The sequence below is a fragment of the Uloborus diversus genome, chromosome 1 (genome assembly GCF_026930045.1).
Source record: "Uloborus diversus isolate 005 chromosome 1, Udiv.v.3.1, whole genome shotgun sequence".
Lineage (NCBI taxonomy): Eukaryota > Metazoa > Arthropoda > Arachnida > Araneae > Uloboridae > Uloborus > Uloborus diversus.
Genome location: NC_072731.1, coordinates 55,923,128 through 55,937,542, shown reverse-complemented (window position 1 = coordinate 55,937,542; position 14,415 = coordinate 55,923,128). Strand labels below are relative to the sequence as shown.

Sequence of the window (14,415 nt, the reverse complement as noted above, 5' to 3'; positions counted from 1 at the left end):
ACCCTCAATAAAGTTCGGGAGCGCTTCTTCTGGAGCAAGGCGAAGGATGACGTGGAGAAGTGGTGCCATTCTTGTGACGCCTGTGCTGCTCGTAAAGGACCGAAGAAGAGGAGCAGAGGGAAGCTACATCTGTACAACGTTGGAGCTCCTTTCGAACGAATTGGGATCGACATCCTGGGTCCTCTACCAAGAACTGCTGATGGGAACAAATACATTCTTGTTTCCATCGACTACTTCACCAAATGGCCGGAAGCATATCCCATTCCAGATCAAGAGGCTACCACCGTAGCAGAGACTCTAGTCCAACATTGGATCTCGAGATACGGAACACCTTTGCAGATTCATTCCGATCAAGGGAGGAATTTCATCTCTGCTGTGTTTAAGGGCCTATGTCAAATTTTCGGAATTGAGAAAACTAGGACAACACCACTACACCCACAATCGGACGGCATGGTGGAGAGATTTAACCGCACAATCCTGAATAATCTCTCACTTATGGTATCCAGAAATCAACAGGATTGGGACAAGAAGCTACCTTTGTTCCTGCTGGCCTACCGCAGTGCTGTCCACGAGACTACCGGATATGCCCCATCTCAGATGCTCTTCGGACGAGAGCTTCGGCTACCTTGTGATCTCGTCTTCGGTCGTCCTCCGGATGCGCCTTCATCGCCTGAGGAGTACATCCAGGATCTCCAGGCCCGGTTGGAAGACGTTCATAACTTCGCACGAGAGCGAATCAACATCGCGGCGGAGAAGATGAAGACCCGATATGACACAAGGTCTACTGGACATGAATTCAACGAAGGCGACAAGGTTTGGTTATGGAATCCCATCCGACGGAAAGGTCTTTCACCCAAATTGCAGTCGCATTGGGATGGACCCTACAAAGTCCTTAACCGACTGAATGACGTCGTAGTGAGGATCCAAAAATCACCTAATGCAAAACCTAGGGTTGTACATTATGATCGGTTAGCTCCATACTATGGCCATAGTTCATGAGTATTACGTAAACAACCATGGTTGATAACATAAAAGTTGTAGATAATTTTTGCTTTTAATGTTTAGTAATATTTCTTGTTATTATTGTGTTTTCTGTATCTGATAGTTATTAATTAATGTGTATATTTGTAAACTTGTGATAGAAGTTTGGCACCCTTTCTGGGGATTGTACTGCCCGGGACGTGCAGTCCTTAGGAAGGGGGCAATGTTACAAATCTTGTAAATAGTAATTATTGTAGGAACGTAACCTGTAAATAGTTTCCCGTAATGAATATACAACCCCTTAACATATGGCTAAAGTATACAACCCCTATTCTTTTTATTTTCATTGATAAAGTTTGATAACGGTCTACGCATTTCTCGAAGCTGAAAGAATGTTGTAGAAAATTCTTTGATGTTTATAAAAGCCGTTGGCGATGGATAAACAGTTAGTTTCGATTGAGATTTTCGAACTGAGTGCATTTTTGCTCTGTTTATAGCGAGGCATTTCGCTGTGTTGTTTTCGTATTTGGAAGTAAATACGTGTGTAAACGGTGAGTTTACGGTGTTGTGTGATAATTGCTTAATTGCTGATGAATAATTTAGCAGTTGTTGAAGATCTTTCCTGTATATAGTGTAAATAAATCTCCTGTGTTTTTATCAAGAACTGTGTCTTCATTTCAAGAAAGTGGAAGTCGCACCGAATCCGTTACACTATTAATGTCATTGAGTTTGCACTTAATTTGGGTTTAACTTTTTTAAGATCCTAAATTGTATTTCATTGCTAATTAGCAAAAAAACACACTTGAAATGAATTTTTTTTTCTTTTTGTCTAGATATTTTTGTAAGCAACTAAATTTACTTCTGTTATTTTTATTTTTCTGTTATTTTATTTAGAATGATTTCCTCTCACAACTACTCTTTGCTTCCTACCAGTGAGCCAATTTCTGACCCAAAGTAAAGTTTTTCCTCCTATTCCTATGTCAGCTAATTTGATGAGAAGAGCAATATACAGTACCTTGTCAAAAGCTTTTTGAAAATCAATATAAACAACATCCAAACATTTTTTGTTATCTAAAGCTGAGGTAACCTTGTCGTAGGATTGCAATAAATTAGTGGCACAGGATTTACCTTTCCTGAAACCATACTGCGAACTAGTCAACAGACTATTAGTCTCTAAGAACTTCATGATCTAAATACCTTTATGCTGAAAAGTAAAGTACGAAATAACAACGTCAAAAAGCACAAATTTCAGATTACTGCTGACACATGTTTCGGCATTACAAGGAACGCCGTTTTCAATGCAAATAAATGAGCTTATGGATGAAAAGACATCCGACAGAAACCCTGAGCCAGATAAGCAAACAGCTTAAAGGATAAAAATAGGGGATTAACCAAACACCAATGAGAAAATTATAAACCATAAAGAAAGAATAGGAATGTAAACACAGGGCAGGAGCTCTCTCACAGTTACGATGAAACCTAAAGAAAGAATTCATTAGACAAAGATTAAGCTACAATGCTAAAACCAAAAGAAAATGTCAATAACCATTAACCACAAGAAAAAAAAACTGAATGGAAGAAAAAACATCAAGAAATGAAACACACAAAAATTTTCCGAAAAGGAAAAAATAAAGAAAGAAGGGGGGGGGATGTCAATCACATGACAAAAAAGTTAAAAATAAACCAAGCAAGATAGATAAAACTGTATGAAAAAAATGAAAATAATAAAAGTATGCAAAATAGAAAAATGGATGGGGAAAGGACAATATTAAAGATATGAAAGCCAGACATTGGAAAAATACGGAACTGCTTTAAGATCATTAACTAAGTTAGAACTGATCCTCAAAACACAGAAAGATTCCTAAAAGTCAAGATCTGATGAATTGGGGCATTTTTGGATAATTTGGAGTTAAAATCAAAAGAGTGATTCGAATCTTAACAATGTTGGGCGATACTAGACTTATTTAATTGTTGTTTTTTCACATAATTTTGATGCTCTTTCAAGCACGCCAATTTTAAAGCATGCCAAGTCTGTCCAATATAGGCCAGTTTGCAACTACAATTACTTTTCTTAACCATTTCAGTTGGTGAATAGGATCTTTAAGAGAAGAGAATGAAAGTTTATTAACAGGAGAGAACACCGATTTGTTGGAAATGTTTTAGAATCTTAGCAACCTGATAGCTCACTGAGGGAAAGAATGGTAAAGCAACCAAATTCTTTCTGATGAAGGTTCGGTTAAGAACATTAATTTGGGATGTATTTGAAAGTTTTTTTTTAAATGGAATCAATCAAAGTTGGCGGATAGTCTGTATCAATTGCCATAGCTTTAAGATAATCAAGTTCAGCATGAAGAACTAATATTAGTAGCACGATGAACAATAGAATTAAAAGTAGAATATTTTTGATTTGGAGGATGAGACGATAGTCTATGATTAGGTAAAGAAACAGCAAAAGATTCGCAATAAACAGTAGTTTCAAAACCAATTTCAGTAGGAGAAACAAGTACATCAAGAAATGAAATGCAATTATCCCGTTCTTTCTCACAAGAGAATTTAAAATGAGGATCAATGGAGTTTAAAATGGATAAAATCTCATCATTTTCAAACTGATTCTGATTCATTAGAACAAAATAGTCATAAACATACCAAAAATAAAATTGAAACTACAGTTTTTGAAACAACTTAACATCAAAATTATGCATGTAAATATCACTAAGAATGGGGCTAAGTGGGTTTTCCATAGCCAGACTGTCTAACATAATAAAAATTTCCCATTCTACTCCACAAAGTGAAAAAAAACTCTGACTTTTGTTTGTCTTCAGAGTATTGAAGACATTTTTCCAAGAAAGATTAAGATGGTCTAGAAGGCAATAGAAATTTGATGAAACATAAAAACATTGCTCGCTTTAAGCCATTGCCAAAGGACAATGAGAAAGCCATCTCTGCTTTTTGTAATGAAAATTTCCTACTGTGATATGTCAATTAAGAATAGAAAAAAGGTAGAGAGAGAGTGAAGCCTTCATTTCTTGAAAGCAACTATTTTAGGTCCCAGGATATGTTTTAAAGTAAAGTACTGGAAGACATCAGGTTTCTTTCACTAGGTTCACACTAAATGTATCTTCCTGTCGTTGTAGTTGAACCATTGACGGGATCATCGCCTCAGGTTTTCCTAACCTAATGATGAGAAAGTACCATACGTAGTACTATTTTTTTCTTGGTTCAAATCCATCTCAGTTTTGGAGCCAGTGGCAAGAAGAGTTTAAGGAAAAACAAACTAATCAGTACATTATTGAAGAAAAAATTGTGGAATTTAAAGGTGAAACAAAGTTTATTCCCGTCCAAATAAATTAAAACAGGGTAGTTCTGTACATAAAAGATCAGTGCAGTGGAAGATTTTTATCTATGGTTGAAAGAACAAATTAAGCAATAATATGAATATCATTCAAGTATGCAAGGAAAGATAGTAAGTGAGACAAATGCTCAGCAAGAGACCGAGATATAAAAGTTTTCGTTCAAAAGATCGAATTGCTAATCGATCGGAGTTCGTTTTGCTCACGTAACGTGGTGGCTTGGCGACTTTGGCCATAAACAATAGAGTTGCGGGATTATTTGTTTACATTTTAAAGCTACGGTTAATGTAATTTATTGTATTTTTTGTCTATTTGACGAAATATTTTAAATTGCAAAGAATTATTTTTGGTTTTTTAAGAGTGTTTAGTCATTTTAGTTGAAGAATATTTTACATCAAGATGGGGGGGGGGATGAGTGATTTTCACTTATTCAGGAAACTGTTTTTTCTTTTGTCATTTCTTTAAACAGTAGCTTTTTGATTGTTTTATTCTTTTTCATATGAAGGACGTTGCAGGGGATTTCCTGTTTGTTCTAAATGGGTACTTAGTTTTTACACTTAACATCTGAGGACGATTTTAATCCTTTGAGTATGGCTGAAGGAACAAACCATGCGATCAATCTTTCAAGTATGCGAGAAAAAATAGTTAATAAAATTACGGCTCAGTGGGCATTAGATAAATCAAGTTGTGATAAATATACGCATTCTGACACATCTTTAAAACATTTTCTTTTTACATATTTTTTTCAACAAAACTGTTCAAACACTTGATAGTTATTGAAATTTTTTAACTTTTCAATTTATGAAGTTTGAGCAGAACAACGTCTGTTGGGTCCTTTAGTTAGATTTAAGTTCTGAAGAATATAAGACTGGTACTTCATTTGTAACAACTTAAGCCCTTTATATGGTATATTTATTGCACAGGGTTTGACTTAGTTATATACTAAGTTTTAAGTAATTATAGAGCAGCATGCATTCAGGTAAGTTGTTAATTTTTTATGTTGCGGAACCTTGTTGGCCATTTAGTTACACTAGCACACACAGTTTCATTGCGGAAATTAAAAATTAGATTAAGATTATTTCATCGAGTTCCCATCAGGTTACACTTTTTTTTTAAATATGGAATAATAATGTTAAAATTTTACATTTGATTATGTTCTGTTAACCACATCATAAGCTTCTTAGTGTTTTATAGACACTATTTGTATGTAAAAAAAATTTCTGGCGCTTGTGCTTTGAAAATAAGTATTTCTAATAACACAGTATTGTATTATTCCTCTCATAGAAGCACTCTCTTAAATCAACTCAGTCCTCACCAGGAACGGATACAGACTACCATTTTAGGGGGGGGGGGAGTCATTCTTCAGTATGTCCCCTGCCCCCATGCTTGGATGAATGTCAAAAAATGCTCCAAATCGGCCAAGAATAAGGCACTTAATAGTGCACAAAGTTACAAATTATTTTCATAAGCAATGAAAAGAAGTAGTGCTTCAAACCTTCACAACTTTCAAAAATAATTAATGAATTGAAAGACCACTGAAATTGTTTACATTTTATTCATAAAGTATGCTATTTTTGACAGTTTAGAAGGGGGCATCATGACCCCCCTGTAACCTCCCACACCCCCTCCCTTGTATCGGCCACTGGGTCTCATTCAAAATTACATTTTGGTATTGCCTGCTTTTCAATTCTTAGCAGGAGGAAAACATTTTCTTGAAGGTTGGAACTTAAAGTTTCTCTGTTTTCTAAGATTATCACAGAAAAATCTGAGGATTGCTTTTGTTTATATCTCAGCATCTAGACCAATTAGAGACTTCAGGATTTCACTAAATGATCTGCTTAATCTTAAGGTACAACTTAATGCTAAAAAATTCATTACTAAAATAAAATTATTACGGTTAAGATGGAAAACAGCAAATTTCATGTAATTTCCCCATCAAATGTTTAAATATAAAACCCACTGGTACAATTTTTTTTTTCTTACTACAGCAATATTAATAGCAGGGTTGGGTTTTGGACTGTTCAAAACTGGTTTAGGACAGGACAGGTGGTTTTTACTGTCCAAAACTGTCCGAAACTGTCTTAAACTGTCCAAAACAATGTAAAGCTAAAGGGGTGTAATCTAATCAATTTGTATTTACTACAATATTTGTAATGCATAAATATAAATATTAATGAGGTTTAATTAATGAGTATTTGATAATACTTTTCTCCAAAATGTTCATTAAAAAAATATTTTACTTAAAATAAAATGCCAATAACTCTATCAATAAAAACTTCCTTTTGTAACAGTTGGTAGAGTCATGAAAGGAAATTCACATTGCTACCAAGACAACTAATTTCAGTTAAATTTATAACTCAAAGGAATGTTATTAAATTGTACAATATTTTTAAAAAAGCTTCATTTTTTAATGGTTTTTGCAAATAAATTTTGCGTGATGTTTTAATGAAAATTATTTTTTAAATCACTGAATAAAGAACACAAAATTAGTGATTAAACACAACTTATATTTTAAAACTTATGCTATTCTTTTTTAGTTTATATTTTTAATTAATACATTCTGTAACTACAAAAAATTGTCATTTATTGCATTTAAGTCAATTGCACTATATTTTGAACACATGCATAAATGTCGAAAAATTTGCTTTATGGAAACAAAAAAGAGAAAAAATCATGCATACAAATTGTAATATTTAATGAAGAATTTAATTTCTACGTAACTAGATTAAAATCTGCTGTATATATAAGCTATATATATATTTATACTTGAATGTTCACAATAAATAAATATATTAAATAGTAAAAAAAAAACCTAATTTTGACACATTTTGTTCTGTTTTTGATATTTTCTCACAGAATATGGTTTTTTCAAAAAATAGTTTTGGACATTTTTGGACACAAGGATTTTGAACCGGATGGTAAAAACCTTGCCAACCCTGCTTTCATTTGCACACATGCACAAGCATAAGTACATTTGGTTACCATTATGAAAAAGAAAAAAATAATAATAGTAATAATAATAATAATAAATAAATAAATAAAATAAACTTATGCATACAAATTTAAATCAAGAATTCAACTTCTGTAACTAGATTAAAATCAGCAGCATAAATAAGTTGTTTGTTCACATTGAATATATGTTCAATATAAAACTTTACTTTGATGTATTTTATTCTGTTTTTGATGTTTTCTCACAAAATACAATTTCTCTAAAAATATAGTTTTGGACACTTTCGGACAGTTTTGGACACAAGGGTTTTGGACAGGACGGTAAAAACCAGGGTTTTTACCGTGGTTTTTACCATAGTGTCCAAAATCTTGCCAACCCTGATTAATAGTAATCATAATAAAAATTTTGAATCAATGCTTCTCCGGAGCAAGCATGAAATTTATCCACTATCATTGATTTCTTAGATTTTTATCCTCATCTATGCTAATAATCGAAAACGGGGATAATTAAAGACACATGTTAGAATCTTTATCATGAGCAAGGGTACCCATATAGGGGGTAAGTGGGGGCTCAATCCCCCCACCCTTAGAAATTAGAACTTCTTTGCTTCCAGTACTTTTTTCTTTGCAAAAATGTAAAAACATTTCTTCTCCAGCCATTAATGAATAATTTATTTAAAATATCAAACTTTAATTTTTCTAATCTGTACTGAAATTGGTTTCTGTGGGGAAAATATCCTGCTAAACCATGGGAAAAATGTCTGAGCCCCCCCCCTTAAAATTTTGCATATGGACGCCCATGGTCAGAAGTAACATGTATGTTGTACAATATGAATTATTTTCTCAAACCTTTAATATTTAAATAGTTATAATTAAACTAGCACACAAACAAATCCTAGAGGGGAACAAGTATTAATTTTTAGTGCCAAATGTTTCAAGTTTTAGACACATATATAGTTTTTTTCCCCTTTAGTATAAAGCATTTATATGAAAAAAAAGTGAATTTTTGTGATGGTAACATTATTCTATTTCTGAAATACATTTAGACTTAAAAGAATAAACTAACAATTTAAAAAAAAAAAATACTATTCACTTTTCATAATGCACTCAGAAGGATAAAATAACTTTTCTGGATCAGAAAGAACAATATTTAAATATTCCTGTAGTTTTCAATTATTCCAAGAAAAAGACTCCACAAACAAGAAAAAGTGCGGCTCAAGTCATTTCAAACCAAACTTCCCAGAAAAATATACATGTATTGACTCTCAAATGTATGACAGAAAGTTAAATAATGATAAAAAATTCTCTACCTGACTTGAGCCGCACTTTCCTCATTTGTGGAGTCATTTTCTTGGAATAATTGAAAACTACAGGAATACTTAAATATTTCCCTTTCTGATCCAGAAAAGTTATTTTGTCCTTTTGAGTGCATTATGAAAAGTGCTTTGTATTTTTTCAAAAATTCTGTTTTTTTTTTTTTTTAAATGAACCTATTCATTTCAGTTGATTTATTTAAGTGCGTTGCTGTTCAATTATTTTTATTTCATACTATTATTTTATATTTCAGATTATTAATGAGAAGATCTTTATTTGAACATCTGTCTAAACGTGGTATACAGGTATGTTGCTTGTCGGTTTTTACCCCTCTGGCCTTGGCAATTGATTAACAGCACAATATATGCAACAGTTATATCATTCGCAATTCCAGCGTTCGAATAGGCTACCTTGCAGTGATTTATAAAACTAAAGAAAAAGGTAAAACATTGCATTTATTAACGCATTCAATGTGCTTTATATTGCTTTCAGCAACAGAAATTGTTTCGTCCCTTAATGGTATTCTTGGCGAGCTGCTCAAAATAATGTTTGTTTTCATTATTTCCCTCTAAAAAATGAGATGATTTTCATAAATGGCGAAAGCGTAAACACAAAACTCTGGATTAAACAAATTTGCATTAGCATAAAATTCTCATCTGTTCGATGCATTTTTTTTTTTTTGAAAGAGGATAACGTTATACCAGGTAAATTTTTTATCGTTTTTGTAAATTTGTAAGAATATGGGTTTTTTTTTAATCTTACGCTGGAAAGAAGGATTTGATAACATTAGCAAAGGAATTAGAGCTTTCACCTCCGCCAAGTTTTAAAATAATTAATTTAAATAACCTAATTTTACTGCAGCATTTAGTTGGAATGGACAGTTTGCAAAATATTTTCTTGAATATATTATCGTAAAACGAAATGAAAAATGTTCAACGCTGAGAATTTTCATCGCCAAAATAGTCGGATTATAGTTTAGGGTTATAGTTTTAGTATTGTATGAGCAAAGAACCCTTGGCGAGATTTTGCATGTCAGTTGTAAACCATTTTTATTTTTATCATGTGTGGAGTAAAATGGTAGAAAGATTACAGAATTCGATAAGTTTAAAGAAATAATGGAAGATCAATTGAAAAGAAAACTACCACCATGTATCCGTGAGAATTTTATTGATGATGCATGACATAATTAAATCATAATTCAGAAATTAGAAACATACGAAATAGAAAAAATTAAAATTAACCAATTCGGCAATTTGAGAAATAACTCAACTACAAATGTAAAACAATTAGTGCTAGACAAACAAGACAAAGAAGTATCATCTTCCTCTTTTGATAACACTGGTAAACAAAGGTTTTGTTACATGAAATATTTATAGTGTTCTTATGGCCACAATGAAAATGTAGTTTCATCAAGAATTGATAAAGATCGAATTCAATATTGTGGAAATGGCTGCTTTAGAACAACAAACTACATGTTTTGCATTAATTTCTAACATTTAGTGATGCTTCTTGAATTCTCATTTCTTTCTATGTGGGCCAGAATATCCACAAGACTTTTACCACACGAAATATCCACAACGAAAATTGCTATGCTTATTAGCATTTTCTACGCTATGCTGTGAGTTTGTTTTACCTTTTTCATCCAGCATTAGACGATGGTTGCTGTGCCCCCTATAGTTTGTTGGAGTTGCGAATAGAAAAACTCCATGGCCAATTTTTTTTTTTTTTTTTTTTTTTTCAAAATTTGAATATGATCCCCAAAATATTAATGTTCATTGCAATTTTTTTTTTATTATTCAAATTGCATTTTCAGGTGTATTATTTTTCCAACTGTGGTTCTTCTCATGTTTATAAGAATATATTGCTGAAGTTAATTCTTTTGCTAGTATACTGCAAGTTGTGTTATTTCCCCTTAATATATTAAGAATATAGTTTAAAGCTTTCTTTTTATTTCATCCAAAGTTCTAGCATTATGTATTTAGCTTTTTTCATAACCTGTTCACTTCTTCATTCTAAATCCTGCTAGTACAATATTTTATTAAAGAAACTCTATTTATGGAGTTCACACTGATGTAAAATGATTTGAAAACCCAAGTTTAAGAATAACTTAAATAATTATGATGTAATTGCAGTTATTATGCTTTAGTTAAGGCTATATGATAGAATAGATACATATGTAAGGCTAAGGCTGTATGGTCTCTCAATTGTTAAGATATTACATTTGAATGTATGAACATATTACATATGAATGTACTAAATTCAGGAAATAGGTTTTTTTTTTTTTTTTTTTTTTGAAACACTATTTTTCAATCTTCAATCACAATGCAAATTATTTTTGTTGCAATTTGTTTTATCTTAAATTATAATTTGTATGATCTTAAATTATTGGTTATTTCTATCTTAACCTTTTTTTTTTCTGCATCTTAAAATGAAAACATTATCATTTAACAGTGACGTACATAGCAAACCCACAACCCCCAGGGTGCGGGAGGGGGGGGGACACTGAAGTCTATGTATGCTACTGTCACTGAAGCATCTGAAAATTTAACAGATTTTTTTTTAGAAATTACAAAAAAAAAAAAAAAAAACTTGAAAAAATTACTTCTTTAATTGATTTAATGAGTGGTATCCATTTTTTAATTTTGATAACTGGTTGTGAAAGAGAGGTGTCAAACCTTTTCTCATTTTCATTTTAGACATATTTATGGGTTTTAAATGAGGAGAAAGATTACAAGCGAGCATTTGAGCTTGGAGCAACTGGTGTGATGACTGACTATCCAACAAAATTGAGGCATTTCCTCGTAGAGCATGATTTACAGAATAGAATGAAATGAACAAATTATTCAATCAAGTTTTACTGTTATAATATTTCATCAAAAAACACCAAGCATTATTATAATATATATATATATATATATATATATATATTTTAATTCTAAAGTGCTCACACATCTGAAAAGTATTTTTAGTGCAAGATATGTGCATCTTAATTTTTTTTTCTTGAAAATACTATTGTAATATTTATTTAGTTATTATACGTGTATCAAACTTGTTTTCCAAAACATGCATTTGTCAGAATTTGAATTAGAATGTCTGCTATTTTTTTACAATGAATTACAAATTCAACCCTTAGTTACCGGCATGGCCGGCCATATGGGGGGGGGGGGGCAAGTGGGGGCTCAAGCTCCCACCTAGCCCTTAGAGACTAGAACTTCCTTGCTTTCAGTACTTTTTTCTTTGCAAAAATGTAAAAAAAATTTCTTCTCCAGCCATTAATGAATAAGTCCTTGAAAATATCAAATTTTAAAAAGTCTAATCCGCACTGAAATCGATTTCCATGGGGAAAATATCCTGCTAAACCAGTAGGAAAGTATCTGAGCCCTCCTTGGAATTCTGCATATGGGTGCCTATGGTTGAAGGAATCAAAGGGCACATATTATATGCACACAGTCTAGGAAGTATAGAGTACACACATTGAAATAATCATTACTCATTTGTTTTATGCCTTGTGTCATTGAAATTCTCCTTGATTTTTTAAGTTATTCATTTTTTTAAATGAAAAATGTGCCAGTGAATGGAGGAAAAAAATACATTTTTCGTATTGAGTTATGAATTTAAAAAATTTTACGTTATGTTTATAAATTAGCTTGTTGCTGGTATTATTTAGTGGCTAAAAAATCTGATGCATTTAGCTTTTCCCAAGTTCTTTATATGTATGGCCACAAGTTTTTGACTGTTGTTGATTGACTTCAGGGAAGAACAATCTAAATTTGAGCTCCTAAAAATCGAGCAATTAGTGGCTTGGATTTAGATGTCATTTTTATAGCCTAATACCAAAAAATGTCAAAATTTTCTTTCATTTTCTATTAATTTTGGGTTGATTTTTTTTTAAATCACAGACATATATGATTATAATTTTTAAATAATATTGCATAAGGATTTAAGTGTTTTGTTTTTGTGTATATTGCAGCTGAAGTGTTGATTATTTTTGATTGGCAATATTTTAATCATATATAATCTAGTTGTAATTTCTTTTAATGTGCAATATGTTCAACATATTTACTCAAGTAAAAGCGTTCTTTTCTTGCATTTCATATATATTTATTGAATTCCTTGTATGGAATTTCCAGAAAAATTGTTAATAACTTTTTGTGCAATGTTTCTTTTTGTTTTTAATCTGTTATTTTCTTTGAATTATTTATGAAGATAATTGAAAATGCAGAATAATAATGAAAAATGGTGTATTGCTCTATTATCCATGACTGTTACTTTTATCATTACCACAATATCTCTTATTTACTTCCTGTACATAATTAACTTTATACCTAGATTTATACTGTATGTAAACTGTGTTCTGTCGGTATAATGACTTTGTTTTGATGTTTTAATTATTGAATCTAATTTTTATTTTTCAAAGTATTTTATTTTTATAAGAGAAAATAATTACTTTTATGAGGTTATTGATACCTAATGATTTTTAAGTAAATGCTAAAGCGTTAGCAGACACATTTTGGGCTTTAAGGAGCCCATCTATCAATGGGAAGCATTTTGTGAGTTTTAGGGTGTTAGTTATTTCAGTATAGTTGTTACATATTCCAAAGCTTACACCTTTATGCATTGATAAAGTGGTTCCTTGCTGACCAAGTTGGGAGTCTTCATATCTGTTTTGGAGATTTTTTTTTTAAGCATTGGATTTAAATAATCTCACTTGAAACACAAATGTGTCTACCTTTCTGTTGTCGCATTATTGCTCTGTTTTGTAATGTAAGCAAAATTTCTGAACATCTGAATTAATAAGAAACCATTACTTATGGCCGACAGCATTGGGACGTATTTGATAATAAATCCCAATGTTATTTTGAAAATTTTCTTCTTCATTGGCCCACCAGCCTAGGATGGGCCATGTCCTTCTGCAGAATTGATTTTCAGGTTGCCTCTTCTTGGGTAGACCCCTCCATTTTTTAATTTTAAAAATTTTCATGTCTGTTTCGAGAGAGCCGATCCACCGGATCCTTGGTCTTCCCTTTTTTGGGATCCCAGTAGTTTGGCGTCATAGATTCATTTGGTGGGTCAGTCATTCTAGTCACGTGTCCTGCTCATTTCAATCATTGAGTGGAAATGAAATTTATGATGTCTGGTCCTGAATTTGTTCTTCTTTTCCAGACACTATTACATTTTTAGCCTCCTAAAGAAAAATAACTATAACTGAAATGTTATTTGTTAGCATAATACTTTTCAGCAAAAGGCTTGGCGTTACAGTGGCCTGAACATTTTAAAAAAATGCTCCTGATCTGGGCGGTCATTCCAAGCTCGTCAGCTTGCGAGATCGAGATTTTTGCTCACGTGATAGGTTGTGACATAGAAATTTTGCAAAGCAGCATTTTAATCTACTCGAACTTAGCTTGTGGCTAGGTTCAAGTAGATTAAAATACTATTTTGCGACATTTCTACGTCACAACTGATCACGTGAGCGACAATCTCGATCTCGCAAGCTGACGAGCTTGGAATGACCACCAGATCTTCATTAACCTTTAAGAACGTAGACGGTTTAAAGTAACATAAGAACACCAGCATTTTTTTAAGCTTAACTATCAGTTTTTAAAGATTTTCCTATTTAATACAATGTTGAGTAATGTTATAGTAGGAGCAAAGATGTAATTGAACGAACAGACAAACGCAATTGAAATGAATACTATCACAATATAGTAATAAATGATAACGTTATATTTTCAAAACTTTCACGAATGTAAAATTTTTTTAAAAACTTTTAAATATATACATAAAAATGATATTTTAGTCATTTAGACAACTCGTTGCCATT

The 14,415-nt window shown here is 31.9% G+C and overlaps 1 protein-coding gene across 1 annotated transcript in view; it reads left to right on the top strand.

Annotated features, from left to right (window-relative positions):
• Positions 1-11,428, top strand: part of LOC129221436 (lysophospholipase D GDPD1-like) — a 97,217-nt gene extending 85,789 nt beyond the window's left edge. The window contains exons 11-12 of the mRNA XM_054855954.1: positions 8,848-8,899; positions 11,291-11,428. Of these exons, the coding sequence (XP_054711929.1) occupies positions 8,848-8,899; positions 11,291-11,428 (190 nt within the window). The remainder of the gene's footprint in view (positions 1-8,847; positions 8,900-11,290) is intronic.
• The last annotated feature ends 2,987 nt before the right edge of the window (positions 11,429-14,415 follow it).